Raw genomic sequence first — 18,352 nt, forward strand, 5'->3', positions numbered from 1 at the left:
AACATTAGAATATCAAAGATATACAGAACATCTGTACCAAACATTATTGTCACCTTTATACAAAGCACCTTATCAAAAATCCCTTGTGAACTGACAGATATTCTGTGAATGCACTAGAGCAAAAATATTCAAGGCCATTTTGGAACTGATTACAGACAACATTTATATAATGTGCCACAAGTGTTGTTTTGGGGAAGGAAAAAAAGGACACATTTACGCCCAACTCGCATGTACAAGACGATAACAAATAACTCAGAAAACTAGAGCGGATTCATGACGAACTCACATAAACATACCACTGAATCCCCTTCAACAACTTTAGACATTGTGTGCACATTACTTCACGTCGGTAAACGTTTTGTGTAATGAGAACACTCTACTTCATAAACAAGAGCATATTGTCCAATAGATTAGCCTATAATGGGTATGATCTCTATATAAATTACCAATAGAACGCTATAATAAATCTTTGTTAAGTCTTGGAGACAGAGCTATACATTGCATGGATATCTCAGTATCAGGTGACATTCCTACACAGGCCACAGGTACTTTTCAGTCATTGTGAGGATGTCACGCACCAGGTGATTTACACAGACATCACACATAATAGTTATGTCAACCTTGTGTGTAAATCAGCCAGCATTACAGCATTACACTGAGTAAGCATGTTCGTTTTTGGACCACCATATATTGGAAAATGCAGCCAATACCAGATTTAATTAATGGCTTTTCCACAGACACACTTTCTTGAAGAAAATTTAAATTAAATAAGAAAACATGTCTAAGATGCTTTGGAATGACATGAATGGCTATGAATTTAATTTAGGAAATGTTTTTGGAAATATGTAAAATAGCTAGGAATTTCAGGATTTGGATAATCACCCCTTCAATTTAGTTAAAATTGATGTAGAACGCACACTACCAAATTATTAAATACATTCTCCCAAACATCTCAGACTCAATTTACTAGCATCATAATTTATATTAAGAAAAAATATATATCTCAATTTATAATTTTGAGGTTTGTTATCACCTTAGAAAGCTTCAAGATAACCAACCAAAGGCACTTAATGCTAGTGCATGGCGTGGACCTACAACCAAACAACACCTGATAATCCTTATTTACTAACAGTTTTTAACAGAGTATTTTTTGGCTTTTGAAAAGCAGGACAAATGTAGTAATGACATTTGTTTTTATTCAGATATCTGTGCTTAATCACTAATAATTAAGCAAACCATTTTAATGTCGAGATAAATAGTGAGTCTGGGTTTAATAATATCTAAAGCACAACATGTATAGATTCTGAAGTTTGTGAGATACAGTAACAGGGAAATGACATAGTTTGTAGACATAGACACAATCGCATCGCATCCCAAATATTCATAATCGTTTAAAGGCACTGCCATCGATAAAATGGCATTTCAGGCTACATTATAGACACAAGGATGTTCAAGTGAACTAGTAGAATCAGTTGGAGAATGTATTCAGGCAGATGATCGAGGTTGAATGACATTACTCTTCAAAGACCTAGTACGAAGGGTAATTCAGTTCAGTCTAAGGAATTCTGACTGCCTCGAGTTTAACCCGAAAGCATTACATTTGTGTAATTTGACCTTACAGTGTGTATACTACAGATGACAACATGTATTATTTTAAAAATTCATCACAGTGCTTTCCATTAGTATGTCTGTGTATGATATGATGTATTTTAATTGATTTCTTAATGTTTATTAACATTTCTGCTTTGAGACAACAGAAATGAGGATTTATCCGTTGCCTACAAATGTACCTGAAACAATCTTTATTATATATTATTTTCTTAACATTGTGTTTAGATTTAGGGCTCCATCTTGCGCCACCCTTATCCCTTATCCCTAAACGTATTTGCCATTTTTTATTATTTTGAAAAACATTTTAAAATAGTTCAACTAGCCGATCTACATGGAGACATTGTGAGCTTGTAGATCGGCTATTTGAACTATTTTAAAAGGTTTTTTTTTAAATAGTAAAAAATAGCAAAATTAGTTTAGGGATAAGGGTTAAGGGGTGGAGCAAGATATAGCCCATAGTGTCCCTGGCATGAGAATATATGCACTACTATTAAGAGTGGGCGATATGGTGATAAATATCGTCGAGACGATACAATGTCTGCACGATATGCGCTTTCAGAGATATCGTATCGTGATACAATGAATGCACAATGCACATTCTATGATTTCCAGTTCCATCTATACCTTCATTTATACTTCTGTAGAATGACGGTTTCGTTCGCCAAAAATAATACATATTTTGGTCTAAACGGTCTGTTACTGCTTTTTACTTTGTAGGTGGTTGTACTGTTAAGTAACTTGGAAAATAACCATAAAAACCAACATGAAAAATAATTCTGATAATATCATGATACTGCTTGAAAAATAACCGTGATATTATATTTTTCCATATCGCCCACCCCTAACTATCTATATCAATCAATAGCAATATTCATCCTCATTATAGTTTTTAAGATAAAAAGAACAAACATTACAAAAAGGTAAAAATTACATTTGTTGTCTTTGGATAAACCTCTCTTTGTGTGAGTGCAGCCCACACAATATGAGTATGCAATCGCTATCTGTTCAAAAAACAGCTTAATATTGTAGCTCTCATTGTTATTTATGGCCATTGGTAATCACCACAAACAAACAACACAGTGTTGTTTACTTCCTCCTACAACCAACAACCACTCCAAATCAACAATTGCATTGGTAGTATACAGGGTCTGACCATCAGTGTCTTTCAACATCATTGCAGATAAACGTTCGCAGCACAGGGGAAATACTGTGATCTTTTTCTGTCTTCTCATTCTTCGGCCCAAAAACTGGGTTGAGTTTCCTCCAAAGCACACAACAGTAATATCTTAAGTTCGTTTTAATCTAACATAATCATCAGAACAGAAGAAAGACAATGAAATAAGAAACCAGTGAGCCGTGAGTCTGATAGAGAAGGACCCCACAGAAAAAAATAAACAACTTCCTCCATTAAAGCAACGGTGTAATCGTATAATATTAGTGCTAAGATGCTTTTGGGAAATCCAGCCCAGAGTTTGATGTGCAGTGTGTTTATTTTCATGGCTGCATTGTCACCGTCACATGCAACTGATTTCATCAACTGGTTATGGAGTTTAGAGAAATACTTACACTGTATCAAACAGTTTCAGAGTACTGTGCTCATGTTGAGGAAGGCCATGCATGCAGTAAATTATGGTATCTTTGTTGTTAAAATTAAAAAAGGATCCCACGATTGTTGCTGTAAAATAGCAGCAGTGAAAATGCAGCCATTGTTTTATTTCTCCCCAGTAAGTCTTTTAAATCTTTTTGGCTCTAAGACACACTTGCAGAATTTTGTATGAGGGATATTTCATCAAACACACTGAATATTTTATATTACTGAACTAACAAAAGCCTTGTGTGTGTGTGTGTGTGTGTGTGGGTGTGTGTGGGTCTGTATGCTATTCCTTGACAAGCCTGTAGATGTGGTGCTGTGCTCCATGTTCATTGTTGGAAACCTCAAACACGCACGCCATACACAGCAGGGTCTCCTGAGTTTCTCTGTTGCTCACCACCTGAAGAGAAGCATGCACATACCAGTAAACACATATGTACAAACACATTCATGTACGTACACACACACACACACACACACACACACACACACACACACACACACACACACACACACACACACACACACACACACACACACACACACACACACACACACACACACACACACACACACACACACACACACACACACACACACACGCCATAGTGTTCCTCTTACCAGCAGTATAGTGAAATTCTCCAGCACACTGTTCATCATGTACTTCTCAGGCAGATGTTTGAGTTTATGGATAAAGTTGATCATGTATTCACACATAGGAGAACGACTGATCCTGTAGACGAAACGGCCGTTCTCAAACCTTGCATACTCCGTCTGAGCAAGACAGAGGAGAGGAAAGAAAGAAACATTCAAGTCATACTGCATCAATCAAAGGTGTTTTTAGATCACAATGATAACACTATTAGACCAATGAAAAGGTAGAATTTAAGTAAAGCTATGCACTATGCAGTCTTTTCTGTACGTCGTATCGGGCGCCTTGAACTCGACCAATCACATTAAAAAATGCTTCTCTCTCGTCGTCTCACAGAGACACTCTACTGCATGCCCTCCTCACCTCCACCTGTGTGTGTGTGTGTGTGTGTGTTTTATTGAAGTGTCCTCACCTCCACCTTCTCGACGACCTGCTTCCCGAAGGAGCACACCTTGGTGGAGCAGGTGATGGTCATGTTCTCAGAGCTCTCGTATTGGCTCGTCACGCCGTAGAAGGCCGCGGGGTCCTCCTGCACGCTGGAGTTTAGGTCCGCCTGGCAAGCAAGCGACACATTCATCATTAGCGACACTGTGTGACAACGATGATGAACTTTATTTCTGTCACGATAGGCCCATATACAAAACAATAAACAAGACAGACGATAAAAACACAGAGATAGCCTATGTAACAGACAATTTTCACTCCCCAAGGCCCAGAAAGTTTTAAAAACAAACATTGCCTCCAGTGTTTCCAGAAGCAAGAGGAAAACCTTGTATCACTCTGTGTGATCCCTGTTAAGGCCATACTTAATACATTCTTTGACTCCTTCAGTCTACACATGAATCTAAACATAGAATTCATCAATACAGCATACACATTACTAGTCACAAACATTTCACCTTCACTGTTCCATCTTGGGAGTTACAGATTTTTTTTTTTTTTTAATAAGTTTTTTCATTTTTGCACTGATATGGCACCTCAAGTGAGCTGTATATAGCTCACAGAGTGCAATATACAAATAATACACTACAAATAATTGTAGTGTACATGAGATGCAGCACTGCCTGATTTCTCCAAGTATGTCTTGTGACTACACTGCCCTCTGCTGACAGCAAAATGTCACAGACAGGCAACACATTAGTGGGTGATATATGACTTGTTGTAATAATGCACTTTGAACATTTTGATCACGGCCATTAAATAAAATGTCTGGTTTAGGTTGAAATAGATCTCCTAAAATACACTGCAATATTGGATGTCAGAGGCAATAGACGATATTTGAAGTTTATTATGCCTACCATACAGGGGCTGACATTAAGGTCTCAGAGGCACTTGCCTGTTGGGCAAGCAGGTACAGCTCATTCTAGCTCGTTCTAATGGCCCAAAGGTCATGCCCACTTGCCCGAAAAGGAAAGCGTCCATTATAAAATGATAGGTAAAATCTGAATTACCGTTCAATTGAACATGTCTTTTTTTACTTTCTGGGGCTGTCCGATAACAAATTACATAAAATCAGTGCTATTATTATTATTATTTTACATTCCACAGACTAGAAGACAGAGTGCTCTGGCCATGTTCAGGTGTTTAGACAGAAATATTGTGTTTATAGACAGTTCCCCCTCTCAAAACAAGCACTTGCCCAGTCGGGTAACCTGAAGGCAAACTCCACCTGATTGTATTTTTATTCTTTTATTATTATGCTTGACATTTGTAAAAAAAAAGAAAAGAAAAGAAAAAAGAATTGCTCTTCTTTATTCTTCTTATTTTGTATATATTGAGGTGTATTGTAATATTAGATGAATTGTCCATAATATTAGATCCATCGTCTTTCCTTTTTTAATCTGTAAAGTAAACTGAAGATGTGTATTAACTGCTGTATAGGCCTATAGACAATCAAATGAGCTCACCGGACTGAGACAAAAATTCAGCCCGGACATTTTCGTGGAATTTGGCCCAGACTGGCCCACCACAACCAGCGCGCAGATACTCTACTGACTTTTCGGGTGGAGGCCCATACAAATACTTAAATGATACACAACCAACAGACAACTACTTTAACCTTTGGCCCAGACCGGCCCACCAGAGGGTCGGCCCAACCGGGCATATGTCTGGTACGTCCTGTGGCCAGTCCACCCCTGAGCTCACCTGCTGGGTCTCATCCCTATCAACGAGGGCGATTGTGATTGGATGCTTTGGATCTATGTATATGTAAGCTGTGTGGCTACCTACTGTTCAGCAGATGCCTGAAGAAGGTCATATTGCAAGTGCAGACGGTGCGCGGGTCTTTGTGCACTTTATGTGATTTATTTTTGAATACTTTGAGCCCTGCCTACGCACCCGTCTCCGAGTCTATCAGGTGTGCATGAGATTGTGTTGCCTAAACTCCACCTGCCCGAAAGCTGTATTTACCTGCTAGGGGCAGTTGGGCAACCCTTAGTGTCAATGCCTGCCATACATAATGACAAATAGAAATACTGTTATTAAGATCAAGTCTCGCATCTAGACAATTTGACACAGACATACATGGGTATGCAAGGGTCACTGTTTGCAAGATTTCAACATGGCTGTCCAAAATCCCAAACATACTACCTACTAATCCATATGCTATTTTTCAACACACGTTTGAGTTTCAATTAATTTCAGACATACAACAATCATCAAACCACGCAGAAAGTTAGGAAAGTGCCCCATCTTGTGATAAAGCAGAGGTACTGCACACAATAAAGAGAGTCCATTGGTTGTTGACACGGTTCATGCCATTGAAATTCTTATTGAACATTTTTTATTTGATGATCGGACTCAAACTACCACCTAACGGCAAACGATCGAGATGACAGGAGCACAATACGACTCAAGCAAAACTGCTTGTGATTGTGTGCTTCACACATAAAGCAACACTTGTCTTGCCCGCTAGGTGGTAGCATAAGCACACCGAACCTGTGCCAGCCGTTCACTCTCAGTCTACGAGCCTCGGTTTCATTTCCGGGTTATCAGTGAGGTGGGGGCTATTGTTCTGAGCACAGTAATCGTTTATGAGCATTAGCTCATACCCCTTACCTCTCGTTAGAAAAGGTTACATGTCCGGAGCGATGTGAGACAAAGTCACAAATGAAATACGATCATCGGGATGAGGGACGGCTCACATTGGACAGTGCTCGAGGCTTTAGAGATACAGGGCTTTGAAAATCATGTTATAATGGGAGGCTCAATGGAGCTGGATGGAAAAAACCCATAGCTGGTGGGGACGGAGGCGTTGCATAGCAACTGGAGCAATGCTAAAAGGTAAATTGACGGTTGTCTACGAACATTTGGGGGTCCGAATATGTTCACAGATGGCGCAAAAATAATTAAGGTCGTTTGGTGTAAGGCCGACACTAGTAAGACTGTATGAGAAAGTAGAAAGTTTGAAACGCTGAGGAAGGCCTGCGTGCCGAAACGCGTTTGTTTCTCTAGGTGGACTGCTGCTGCATGTGGTTTCAAGAAATAAAGAAACTCAAACTTTATTAAGAGAGTGCGGATATTTCCCTGTTTCCAAAGTAGTCAAACAATCACTGATGTAAAGAGTATGAAAATAATCAATCAGTTTTCACACCATCTTCACAGTTGAAGAAGAAACGCCAATAAACCGACAAGGCAATTTGTCCAAGTCCTCAAACATGAATGTTTCCTAATGAAAGAAACGAAGAGGTTTCTTTAGAAACCAAGGTTTTGTAAGTAGAGTGAGCGAAATACTTCACTCTATGGGATGTTTCCCTTTGCGGAGCAAAAGGGCAGAAACTTCAGTCATGAACTCCCACAGAGCTTATGCTCCTCAAATATGCTCTGTGGGTTTAAGAGCGATGACGTAGATGCCCTGCTTCTCGAAGCATCTAGGCTGCGTCTACGTCACAGCGCGCTCATTCGAACACTTTTCCTTCTGCCGGGCCAAGACAGAAGGGTGTTTCGAGTGAAGTATTTCGCTCACTCTACTTACAAAACCTTGGTTTCTAAAGAAACCTCTTCGTTTTGTTAAGTATTCGTTCACGAAATACTTCACTCTATGGGACCTTATGAACTCCCGTGTCTTGAAATAGTCAAGTGTGTTCAGGGCTATATAAAGTAACCTAATGAGGGCTGGGCAACCTCTGGTTGATAGCCCGGTCCCGGTGGAGAATGGTAGTAGCCTCGGGCTGATATACATTCTCAGTGTAGATGCTTCATGTAGGCCTGGTATATCCAGGGCATCTAGACTTATGTGATTACACATGGTTTAATGGCCTAACAGGTCCATTATGGTGCGGCAGCCCCCAACACTGCGTGCGCCACAGAGGGCGCTGCCACGTCTAGGTTATAGTATGTGGCAAATGTTGAGGGAGAGGACCAGCTCGCTGCGGTACAGACCTCTTGGATTGGGACACCCTTACAGAGTGCCCAGGATGCTGCCATGCCTCTTGTGGAGTGAGCCCTCAGCGCCTGTGGGGGCTCCACTCCCTGACTAGTATAAGCCAGGCGGATGGTCTGCACTATCCAATTGGAGATGCTGACCGTTGTGACAGGCTTTCCTTTGGTCCTGGTACCCCAGGATACGAATAGTTGATTCCCTATCCTGAAGGGGGCCGTCCTGTCCACGTATGCTCGTAAAGCTCTCACTGGACAGAGACAGTTTAACCTCCTGTCTTCATTAGAAGCAAAAGGAGGGGGGTGGAAAGCCTGTAGGTCCACTGGAACGCACACGGAGAGAGCGTTCTTGGGGATGAAGGCTGGGTTGGGCTTGATAGTGACCTTGGTTGACCTGTCATCGAACCTCATGCACTCTGGCGAGGTCGAGAGGGCGTGTAGGTCGCTGACCCTTTTAGCAGTTGTCAAGGCAACTAGGAGGGCTACCTTCAGTGTCAGGTTCTTCAAACTAACTGTCGTCAGTGGTTCGAAGGGATCCTTGGTTAAGGCCTCCAGGACTAGGGTTAGATCCCAGGAGGGGACCAGGGATCTGTTGATCCTGTGTTCCCTTCGTACGCCCTTAACGAACTGCCTAACTAGGGGGTGTTTCCATACCGTCTCGTTTTCAAACCCCACATGGCAGACTGAGATTGCTGCCAAGTTGTTTTTGACCGAGGAGAGACCTAGTCCCCTGTCTAGGAACTCTTGTAGGAAAGTCAAAATGTCCACTACTGACGCTCGGTAGGGGACCACTTGAGTAGGCCGTGTTGAGCACCACTGCTCAAAGACGTGCCATGCCGTATCATAGCGGGCCCTTGTTGATGGAGCCCTTGCCCTCTGAATTGTGGCTATGACATTCGGAGGGAGGCCTACGTCGGACAACATCACCCTCTCACGGGCCAAACCCATAGGTCTAGGTCCTGGGGGCGAGGGTGAAAAATCTCCCGACCTGCTTGAGTGAGGAGATCCACTCGTAGAGGGAGTTGCCAAGGTTGGTCGTAGAGGAGGTGAGTTATCTCCGACCTCCAGACCCCCCAGGCTGGGGCTACTAGTAGCATTGTCAGACCCTGAGTCCTCACTCTGTCCAGAGTGGGGGGAATGAGGGTCAGTGGGGGAAATGCGTAGAGTAGGCCTTTGGGCCATCGGTGTGACAGGGCGTCTAGTCCCAGCGTCGATGGCCCCTCTATCGAGAAGAAGAGGGGGCACGTCGTGTTCCCTTCTGTGGCGAATAGGTCCACTTCGGGTGTCCCGTACTTGCTCCAGATCTGTGTGACCACCTGTGGGTGTAGAGACCAGTCTGAGTAGCGGAGAGGTCCTCTGGACAGCAGGTCTGCTCCTGTGTTCAGAATACCGGGGACGTGACATGCTGTGATGGACAGAAGCCGAGAGTCGCTCCATAGAATGAGCTCTCGAGCTAACTGATGAAGACGGGGGGACCTGAGACCGCCTTGTTTGTTTATGTAACACATCGTCGTTGTGTTGTCTGTTCTCACCAGCACGTGACAACCCTGTATGAGCGGTTCGAATTGCCTCAGAGCGAGGAAAACCGCCATCAGTTCCAAATAGTTGATGTGGGAGGAGCGTAGGTGCTCTGACCACACCCCCCTGGTTGTGGCACCCTCCAGCGTGGCTCCCCAGCCTGTCATGCTTGCGTCTGTGGTGACCACTTTCCTGATCAGAGGTCTCCCCATGGGGACTCCTTCTGAAAGGATCCGTCTGTTTATCCACCATTGTAGGGCTAGTATGCAGTGTGACGTCACTTCTACCCGTTGGTGGCGACGGTACATAGGTACACGCAGAGAGTTCATCCATAGCTGGAATGGTCTCATGTGTAGCCTGGCCAGGCGGATTAAATGGATTGAGGAAGCCATTAGCCCCGCCATCCTGAGACATATGTGGAAAGGAATCGAGCGTCCTTTCTTGAAAGACGTTGCCGATTGTATCATCGCGTCTAATCTCTCTCGACTCAGGCGAGCTCTGTAAGAGACTGAGTCTAGCGTTATACCGATGAAGTCTATTGACTGTGTCGGCGTTAACATGCTCTTCTCGTAATTGATTTGAAATCCGAGAGAGCGGAGGTGGCTGAGCACTGTGTGTGTGTGTGACAGCGCCTCTTGTTGAGAGTCTGCGGATAGGATCCAATCGTCTATGTAGGTTGCTAGACGAAGACCCTGTTGTCGCAGTGGGGCTATCGCCGCTGCTGTACATTTCACAAAGACTCTCGGACTCAGGGACATTCCGAAGGGAAGTACCGTGTATTCGTATACTTTCCCCTCGAACCCGAAGCGCAGAAATTTTCTGTGCGGTGGGTATATTGGAACGTGAAAGTATGCGTCCTGTAAGTCTATTGACGTGAACCAGTCCCCTCTGCGGATTGATCGCAGTAGGACTGGTGGCGTCAACATTTTGAAGCGGAAGGTTTTCAGATAGCGGTTGAGAGCTCTGAGATCCAATATGGGTCGGAGCCCCCCCCCCTTCTTTTTCACCAGGAAGTAACGGGAGTAAAACCCGTTCATTGCCTGGTTGTGAGAAACCTCCGTGATGGCACCTTTTTGCAGGAGGGATCTGATTTCCTCTTGTAAAATGCCTGCTTCCTGTCCCCTCGCTTGAGAGAATAAGATCCTCTCGAAGGTGGGCGGTTTCGACACGAACTGGAGCCTGTATCCGGTCGCTATAGTGCGCATGATCCATGATGATGCTCCGCACTCTCGCCACTTTGACAGATGACGTGACAGGGGGTTCCCCGTGTGTGGGGGGAAACCCGCCTGTATAGTGGTGTCTCTCTGTGGCCTGTGGGTACCTTGAGACGGTTTGCCTAGGGGAAAACTCACCTTGTGTGGAGTGTCTCCCTCTAGTGGATTCTTCGGGTAGTGAAGAAAATTTTTGGCGTGGTGGTCCCTGCCTGTAACAGCTTGTGCTGTTACAGTATGGGTTATCTCTCCCATGGCTGGGCTTGTGCCCTTCAGAGTTCGTTGTGTTGTTTTTTGTGTTTTTTTTGTTTTTTGACACTTTATTAAAGCAAAAACATTGACACTTTGTGAATTGCACATAACAACATTTTGGTACGTGTGTACACTGCTGCCCGTGGCAGTCTGCACACTCGTCCTCAAGCGCTTTGACGCCGGCTCGGAGGCGAGGTCCGTGACCACTGCCTCCGGCCTCGAACTCTGTGGGAGAAATCGGGGGGGTGAGGCTAGGACCCCCCTCTGGGACCTGCCATGCGGGTCACTTCCGCTTCCCAGCGCCTCGGCCCCTGGACGCTCCTCCTCTGGGCTTGTAGGGCGGGGGGGAGCGGCGACGGTCGGTGCGTGGACCCTGCGGTTGACGCTGTCTGTCTCCGGAGTAGTCCCTCGGGGGCCCGGGTGGGTCCTTGCTGGACGTCCTGGGCTTCCATGGGGCACGCTTGCCCCTGCCGCGGCCCGGTGGAGCCTTGGCAGCCAGTGGCTGGAGAGCCTTCATCGTCTTGGTGGAGGTCTCTGCCTGCTGGATGGAGACCGACATGTCTTCGAGAACCCCATGGAAGAGGCTCTCGTGTGATATGTCCCTCCCCACCATGTCCCTCTTCACAGAATCGGGGAGAGGGGCGAGGTTCACCCACCTCATCCGCTCCTGGAGGATGGAGGACACCAGAGCTGCTCCAGTGTGCTTGGTGACATCATATTGGAGCTGGGCCAGCTCGTGTACCAGGCGGCGCATCTCAGCCAGGTTTTCTGGGGTGGATATGTTGCCCATTTTCAGCAGGAGAGCCTTCATGGATCCATGCAGGAGGCTTCCTGCGTTGAGTCCCCTGGCGACGAAGGTCATGTGGTCATACAGCCACCTGTTGATCTTAGACCCTTCTTTGTCGGCCACACTGGAGAAGACTGGTTCTTTGTCCTGTGGGATCACAGTTGGGGCTTGGGGGTTAGCCAGGTACGAGGCCATGGCTCTGTCCATGGAGGGCATCTTGAGAAGGTTCAGCTTCTCCATGTCCTTCATTTCAGTGGCCGCCCTTTTGCCACGGCGGTGGATGGCCTCTACCTTGACTATAGGGTTGGTCCAGGCTTTGCTGAGCAAGGTCTCAAGGCCTGAGGCCTGAGGAATGGCCTGCTTCTTTGGTACAGGAGGGGGGACGTACTCATCGCTGCGTCCATCCCACTTCACCTTCTCGCTGGGGATCTCCTCCCAGGCGTGGTCACAGCGGATAGCAGCCCTTTTGTAGATCTCCATCAAGGTTGAATTATCCTTGGGGAGAGCAGCGCGAGGCTGAGGTGGGGGTGTTACCTGTCTGTCGACGGGGGGAGGAAATTCCTCTACCTCGTCGTCTTCACTGTCCTGGAAAGGGAGGCGAGTGTACTCGTCTGCCTCTGACGAGTCGTTCTGGTAGTTGCCCTCGTCTACGACTTCATAGCGCTCGCAGTCTCTCTCCTGGAAGGAGGGGAGTTCGTCGTAGTCGATTTCCCCCTCTTCAGCGTCAGCCCAGTCCTTAGTGGGGGCCTTGCTGCGTGGTGGAGAGGCTTCTAGGCGGGCTGCCATGGTAGTAGAGACCGCAGTGCGAAGACGAGGCTTTGCTATCGGTCTGGCGGAGCGCTCCTCCATGGTAGCCGGGATCTCGCGGCCGCGAGGCCCGGTTGCTGGTGTACTCACTTGACGAGGTATCAGAGGGCGAGAGCCGCTCTTAGGTCTAGCTCCGTCAGCTTCGTAGCGGGCTGCGGTGGCCCTGTCTGCCGCTGCCTGGGAGGAGACCGTAGCTGTAGCACGGCTACGAGGGGCCGGTATAGGCCGCTCTCGCTCTTGAGTGGAGCCTCTGGCTGTGCGAGGCGAAGCTGGGGTATAGTCCAACTTCTGCCTCGGTCCATAGTGCTCGTGCTCGTCGCGTGTGTACTTTTTGTAGAACTCATCGACGCGCCTCAGCCTACCTCGTAGGTGGGTGAAGTCCATCCTTCTGCATTTTTCGCAACCAAATAGGTCGTCGAGATCGAGAAGGGCGTTGCGTGCATGATCCACGCCGAGGCAGTACAGACATACTTCGTGTCTGTCGGTGCCGGACATCTTGTTGCCGCATCCCGCCACAGTGCACCTCTTCTGTGGCTCGGGAGTGATGCCTCTTCGGCGGCGTCTAGCTGCGGCGGGGGTCTCTCTCACCGGGGAATACATGCTTGTAGCTCGTAGTTTTCCGTCGAGAGGGGGACCAGGAATTAGCTAACTTTGTGAAAGGGCTTCGTGGCCACGAACGTGAAGAAAGCTAATTTGCTACGGGCTTCCAGGCCGTGTAGCTTAGGTGAAAGCTAGGCTAGCGAAAAACGGGCTTACCGGCCTCGTAAAGCACCAGGTAGCTTATCGTATAGTCTCTAGGTGAAAAACTAGACTAGCGAAAACTGGCTTACAGGCCCAGTAAAACACCGGCTAGTTTAACGTTGAAGGTGCTATGCTAGCGCTAAGCTAGTGAGTAACACTACGAGAGCGAGCTAGCTCGCTAGAAAAGGTAGCACCTTCGTGAGACTGAAACTATGTTAACCGTAGCGGGCTTCTTAGCCTCGAACGAGAAAGATAGCAAAATAGAAGGTAGCGCCTTGCTAAGCTAACCGCTAAGCGGCGCCAGCTGTAAGCTAGTTGTTACCCCTCTATATCTGAAATGGCGGTCTTTTCGAAATGTTCTGGTAATAGAACTTACGAACCGTCTAGGAGCTTTGTTTCTGCAGAGTTTTTGAAAAAGATTCTGTCGGAAGAAAAGTCCAAGTATCAGGGAACCTCACGGTACTCGAGTTGCACTCTTGTCCGATTTTTAAGGTATAAATTGCCCTAAACACTTGACTCAGTAACAGAAGTCTGTCCTTTCAGCTCGGCAGAGGAAAAGCGAATGAGCGCGCTGTGACGTAGACGCAGCCTAGATGCTTCGAGAAGCAGGGCATCTACGTCATCGCTCTTAAACCCACAGAGCATATTTGAGGAGCATAAGCTCTGTGGGAGTTCATGACTGAAGTTTCTGCCCTTTTGCTCCGCAAAGGGAAACATCCCATAGAGTGAAGTATTTCGTGAACGAATACTTAACAAAACCTAGCAACCCTATACTGGGGGGAATATTTGCAGATTTAACTGCCAAATGTTTATTCTGTCATTGGACTTGAGGTACATAATGTTGTGCACCTGGCTCACAGACTGGATGAGGTACAGAAGGCTCTGTACAAAATGTAATGAGTTCTCTAAGGAGAACTGTCCGTCTGGAGCTGAGGACACAGAGGCTTGTGTGTGTGTGTGTGTGTGTGTGTGTGTGTGTGTGTGTGTGTGTGTGTGTGTGTGTGTGTGTGTGTGTGTGTGTGTGTGTGTGTGTGTGTGTGTATTCTCTCTCTCTCTCTCTCTCTCTGACTCACCCACAAACACCCAAAGGCTTTCATGCACACGTATGAGCATGCACACACCAAGTACCAATAAAACATATATCGTTACACTCCGTCCGAGCTGTGGTTAATATCAGGACGTACAGTCCTCTGAAGAACCCACTCTGAAACACATTGATTACATAACATGCACCTAGTGCACACCATGTCTGTCTGGACACTGGACACCGAGCAATTACATGTACAATTACTTTGATGTTTGACTGAGAGAAAGAAGAGAGGCTCACAAGTCAGAGAGAGAGAGAGGAGTCACAGAGACGGAGAAGTCCTCTACCCTCTCTCACCTGCGACTCAGAAAGGCAAGCAGGTGTTCAAATAAAGCTGTGTGCTGCTGTCATCAGCCCCCCACCACCTCAATATGATCCCAGGTGAACAGAAACGCACGCACACACACACACACACACACACACACACACACACACACACACACACACACACACACACACACACACACACACACACACACACACACACACACACACACACACACACACACACACACACACACACACACACACACACGCACGGGTGGAAAAATACAGGGGACAATTACTAATAGGGAGGGGTGGTAGACGCATTCGTACATTCATACCATCCAGATGATCTGATATTTAAAACATTTGTTGATCGAAATTGAAACGTCAATTTTGCATGACGGGCAGACACTCTACAGTCTACAGTCTACATTAATAGTTTGTTTTGTTGTGTCGTCGTACCACTGTAAACTGTACCACTGTTAGGTTTAACAAAAAAGCAATGGTGACATATTATGGAATGCAAGTTAGTGGTACAAGGGTTAACTGTGATGGCCTGTATATCTAAGAATTTATACTATGTTGCACGCTGGAAAAACTTAATTAATTGCTTGGCAAAAGTATCCTACCTACCTAAATGAGTAGGTAGTAGACTTGTAGTAGTAGGTAGTAGACTTGCTGCCTCCACCTACTTGTACATACATTGAAATTCTAGTAACAGGGTGGCTGGTTGTCTCAGCCATATGCATGGACCACATGCTCCTTGTGAGTCAAAAATAAAGTACAAATCCGACTGCCATGAGACGTCTCTTCTCTCTCTCTCTCTCTCTTCTCTCTGCCCTAAGTTTCGTGTCCCTACGCTCTACTCTCTAATTAAGCCAAAATTGCCTTTGATAATTTATCTAAGCCGGGGGGTCAGGGGTTCTCAATGTTTTTGACTGGTGGGGACCCCAGAAAATGCTTTGGCCACAAATTCTGGAGGATTAAACATATGCAAATAATTCATAGGATATGGAATATTAAATAAGGAAAGATCAAAGAAAACAGTACAGTAATAGTCTTTTAGGGACGTTTGGGGGTGGAGAAAAAATAAATTGACATGAGATTATTTTTCTGAGGATTTAAACCACAGCATGGGACATAATGTCTCAGGGACTTTAAGACAACCAAGCATCCAACCACACACTGATCCATTTGGCTCACCCAGAACTTGATCAGGTAAAAAGCGTTTTGTGGCCCCTTTGCGAACAGCTCCTTCAAGCCTCCTTTCTTCTCGGGGAACTTGTCGTAGATCTGCCTGATGTCCACACACTCCAGCAGGGGGTCACTGTAGCCGGGGGTGGACTGGGCGATGTGCACAAACAGATGCTTGTTGTACTGCATGGGGAGAGACGAAAGAGAGTGGGGGAAATTAAATACAGGAGGAGGGAGAGGAGGGCCTGTGCTATCGGGCTATCGCATCTACAAATTAAAGTTGACGATTCCTTGTCTCACACGATTGATGATTTTATCGTGTTTCTTGGAACAGAAGACACATTTAATTTCTGTTTGGTTTTTAGGCTTCAGAATCGCACATTTCACAGGACAGATATGACCAAGGACTTAAATATTCAAAGAAATTACACATAATAATAATAATTTAATACTTTCCCCCGAAAAATGTAAATAGCGGAAAAAGCTATTGCTGCTATTTCAGCATTTTTTTTAAACATGGAAAACGATGACGACGATTACAAAAATAATTGTTATCTCAAATAATTGCGATTGGGCGATTATATAATAACTGTGACACTGATACTTATTTTACATATTTATATTTTATATATATATATTATATATATATTTTATTTATTTTACATTTATATTGTAGAATCTCTTATAGCAGACTTATATGTCACTGGAAGAATTGCGCCATTTTTTCATGATTATTAGTATAGGTATGGTTTTGCCCACTCAATTCTTAATTAATGTTCCATTTTTGGAGCTCTGGCTCATGGACTAAGAACCAAAAAGAACTGAACCAGTTCCCATTGGGAACCAACCGGTGGAAAAGGGGCCAGAGAGGAACACAGAAGGTAAAATTAATAGCTTTGATATGTGTAGAAAGATGATGACGTTTGCCAACAGTTATTTACTGTTTCAAAGTCATCTTTGAACAGCACAAGGTTCTGAACTGTCCAACCAGAAACCAAAACAAAAGATGAATGTCCTCTGTCTGCAAGGCCGGGATAGAAAAAACGACAGCGAGTCTACTCTGTCAGCGTGACAGATCGCTGAGAGAGATAGAGACAGAGCGTTATAAAGGTTATTCAGACTAGGAGAAACATGGCTTCTAAAAGGTGTTCTATGCTTCAGGGGGGGGGGGGTTATCTGTCACCATTGCTTACGAGACAATAGGGAGCGCTGATGGCAGGCTCATTCTGTATTTGTTTGTGTGCGTGCGGTCAGGCTTACGTGCACAGAATACGTGTAAAACCGCTCGGTATTTGGGTTTCTTTTGTATCTATGTGCTCGTGCATGCCTGTCATTTTTCCTGTGTGTGTGTGTGTGTTAGAGTGTATGCATGTGTGTGTGTTAGTGTGTGTGCGTGCATTCGGTGTACACTACTCACAGCCTCCTGGTCCCTCTGAGTCTCCAGGAAAGAGGAGAACTCCACCAGCCGTAGTTTAGTGGTGCCGATAGAACGACCGTGCCAGGCCGGCTCTCTGTGTGTCTGGACTGGAGTGGGTGCCTCATAGGCTAAGGAAAAAAAGTACTCCAATGTTTTACTTAAAAGTATCAATACTGCAATGTAGAAATACAAAAGTATTGGCATGGTACTTAACTCATTAGCTGTGCTAAAATGACATTGAATGACTTTTATTAAAAGTCACAGATCACTTAGGACGACATTGAACCAGCTATTAGTGTTATTAGTGTATCCAGCATCGCTAGTATAATTTTCACCGGTTCTTGGCGTCTCCGACCCCTGGCAACGATTTGCTTCCACATTTTGACATCATTCAATATTTTCCCTCCGATCACACATCTTAGCGATGATCTTTAGCGACTAAACTTGACCTTAAACGTCGGCACTTAAGGAGTTAAAGTACAATAATTGCCTCTGAGTAGGAGTAGAAGTAAAAGCCTGGAAATACTCAAGTAAAGTACAAATACCTCAAAATTGTACTTTTTGGACTGAGGCGGATTCTAAAAATGCCTTGAAAACCTGACCTAAGTTTTCTGAAAAACTAATATTTATATACCAGCATCAAATATTTTAAATTTTTGAATACTGGACATACTGTACAGTACCCCAAGAGGCGTTCCCATGCAGAAGGGTTATAACACCAAAAGGGGTTCCCGCCTAGAAGTAAATCTTAGTTACTTTCCACCACTGCGCGCACGCACGCACATTAGCCATTGTTACAAAAGTCATTATTGGAGCCTTGTGAAGTCCACAAAGCCTAAC

At 45.2% G+C, this 18,352-nt stretch overlaps 1 protein-coding gene across 2 annotated transcripts in view; it reads right to left on the bottom strand.

Moving 5' to 3' along the window:
• Nucleotides 1-3,476: 3,476 nt before the first annotated feature.
• tead1a (TEA domain family member 1a) overlaps nt 3,477-18,352 on the bottom strand; it is a 33,033-nt gene continuing 18,157 nt past the window's right edge. For both annotated transcript variants that reach the window (XM_083763588.1, XM_083763587.1), the window contains 5 exons: nt 17,513-17,640; nt 16,105-16,278; nt 4,267-4,407; nt 3,824-3,976; nt 3,477-3,602 (listed from right to left, as the gene is read on the bottom strand). In XM_083763588.1, the coding sequence (XP_083619714.1) occupies nt 3,489-3,602; nt 3,824-3,976; nt 4,267-4,407; nt 16,105-16,278; nt 17,513-17,640 (710 nt within the window). In that variant the 3' untranslated portion in view covers nt 3,477-3,488. The remainder of the gene's footprint in view (nt 3,603-3,823; nt 3,977-4,266; nt 4,408-16,104; nt 16,279-17,512; nt 17,641-18,352) is intronic.

This window comes from Protomyctophum parallelum, assembly GCF_964188405.1.
Source record: "Protomyctophum parallelum genome assembly, chromosome: 4".
In the NCBI taxonomy this organism is placed as follows: Eukaryota; Metazoa; Chordata; class Actinopteri; order Myctophiformes; family Myctophidae; genus Protomyctophum; species Protomyctophum parallelum.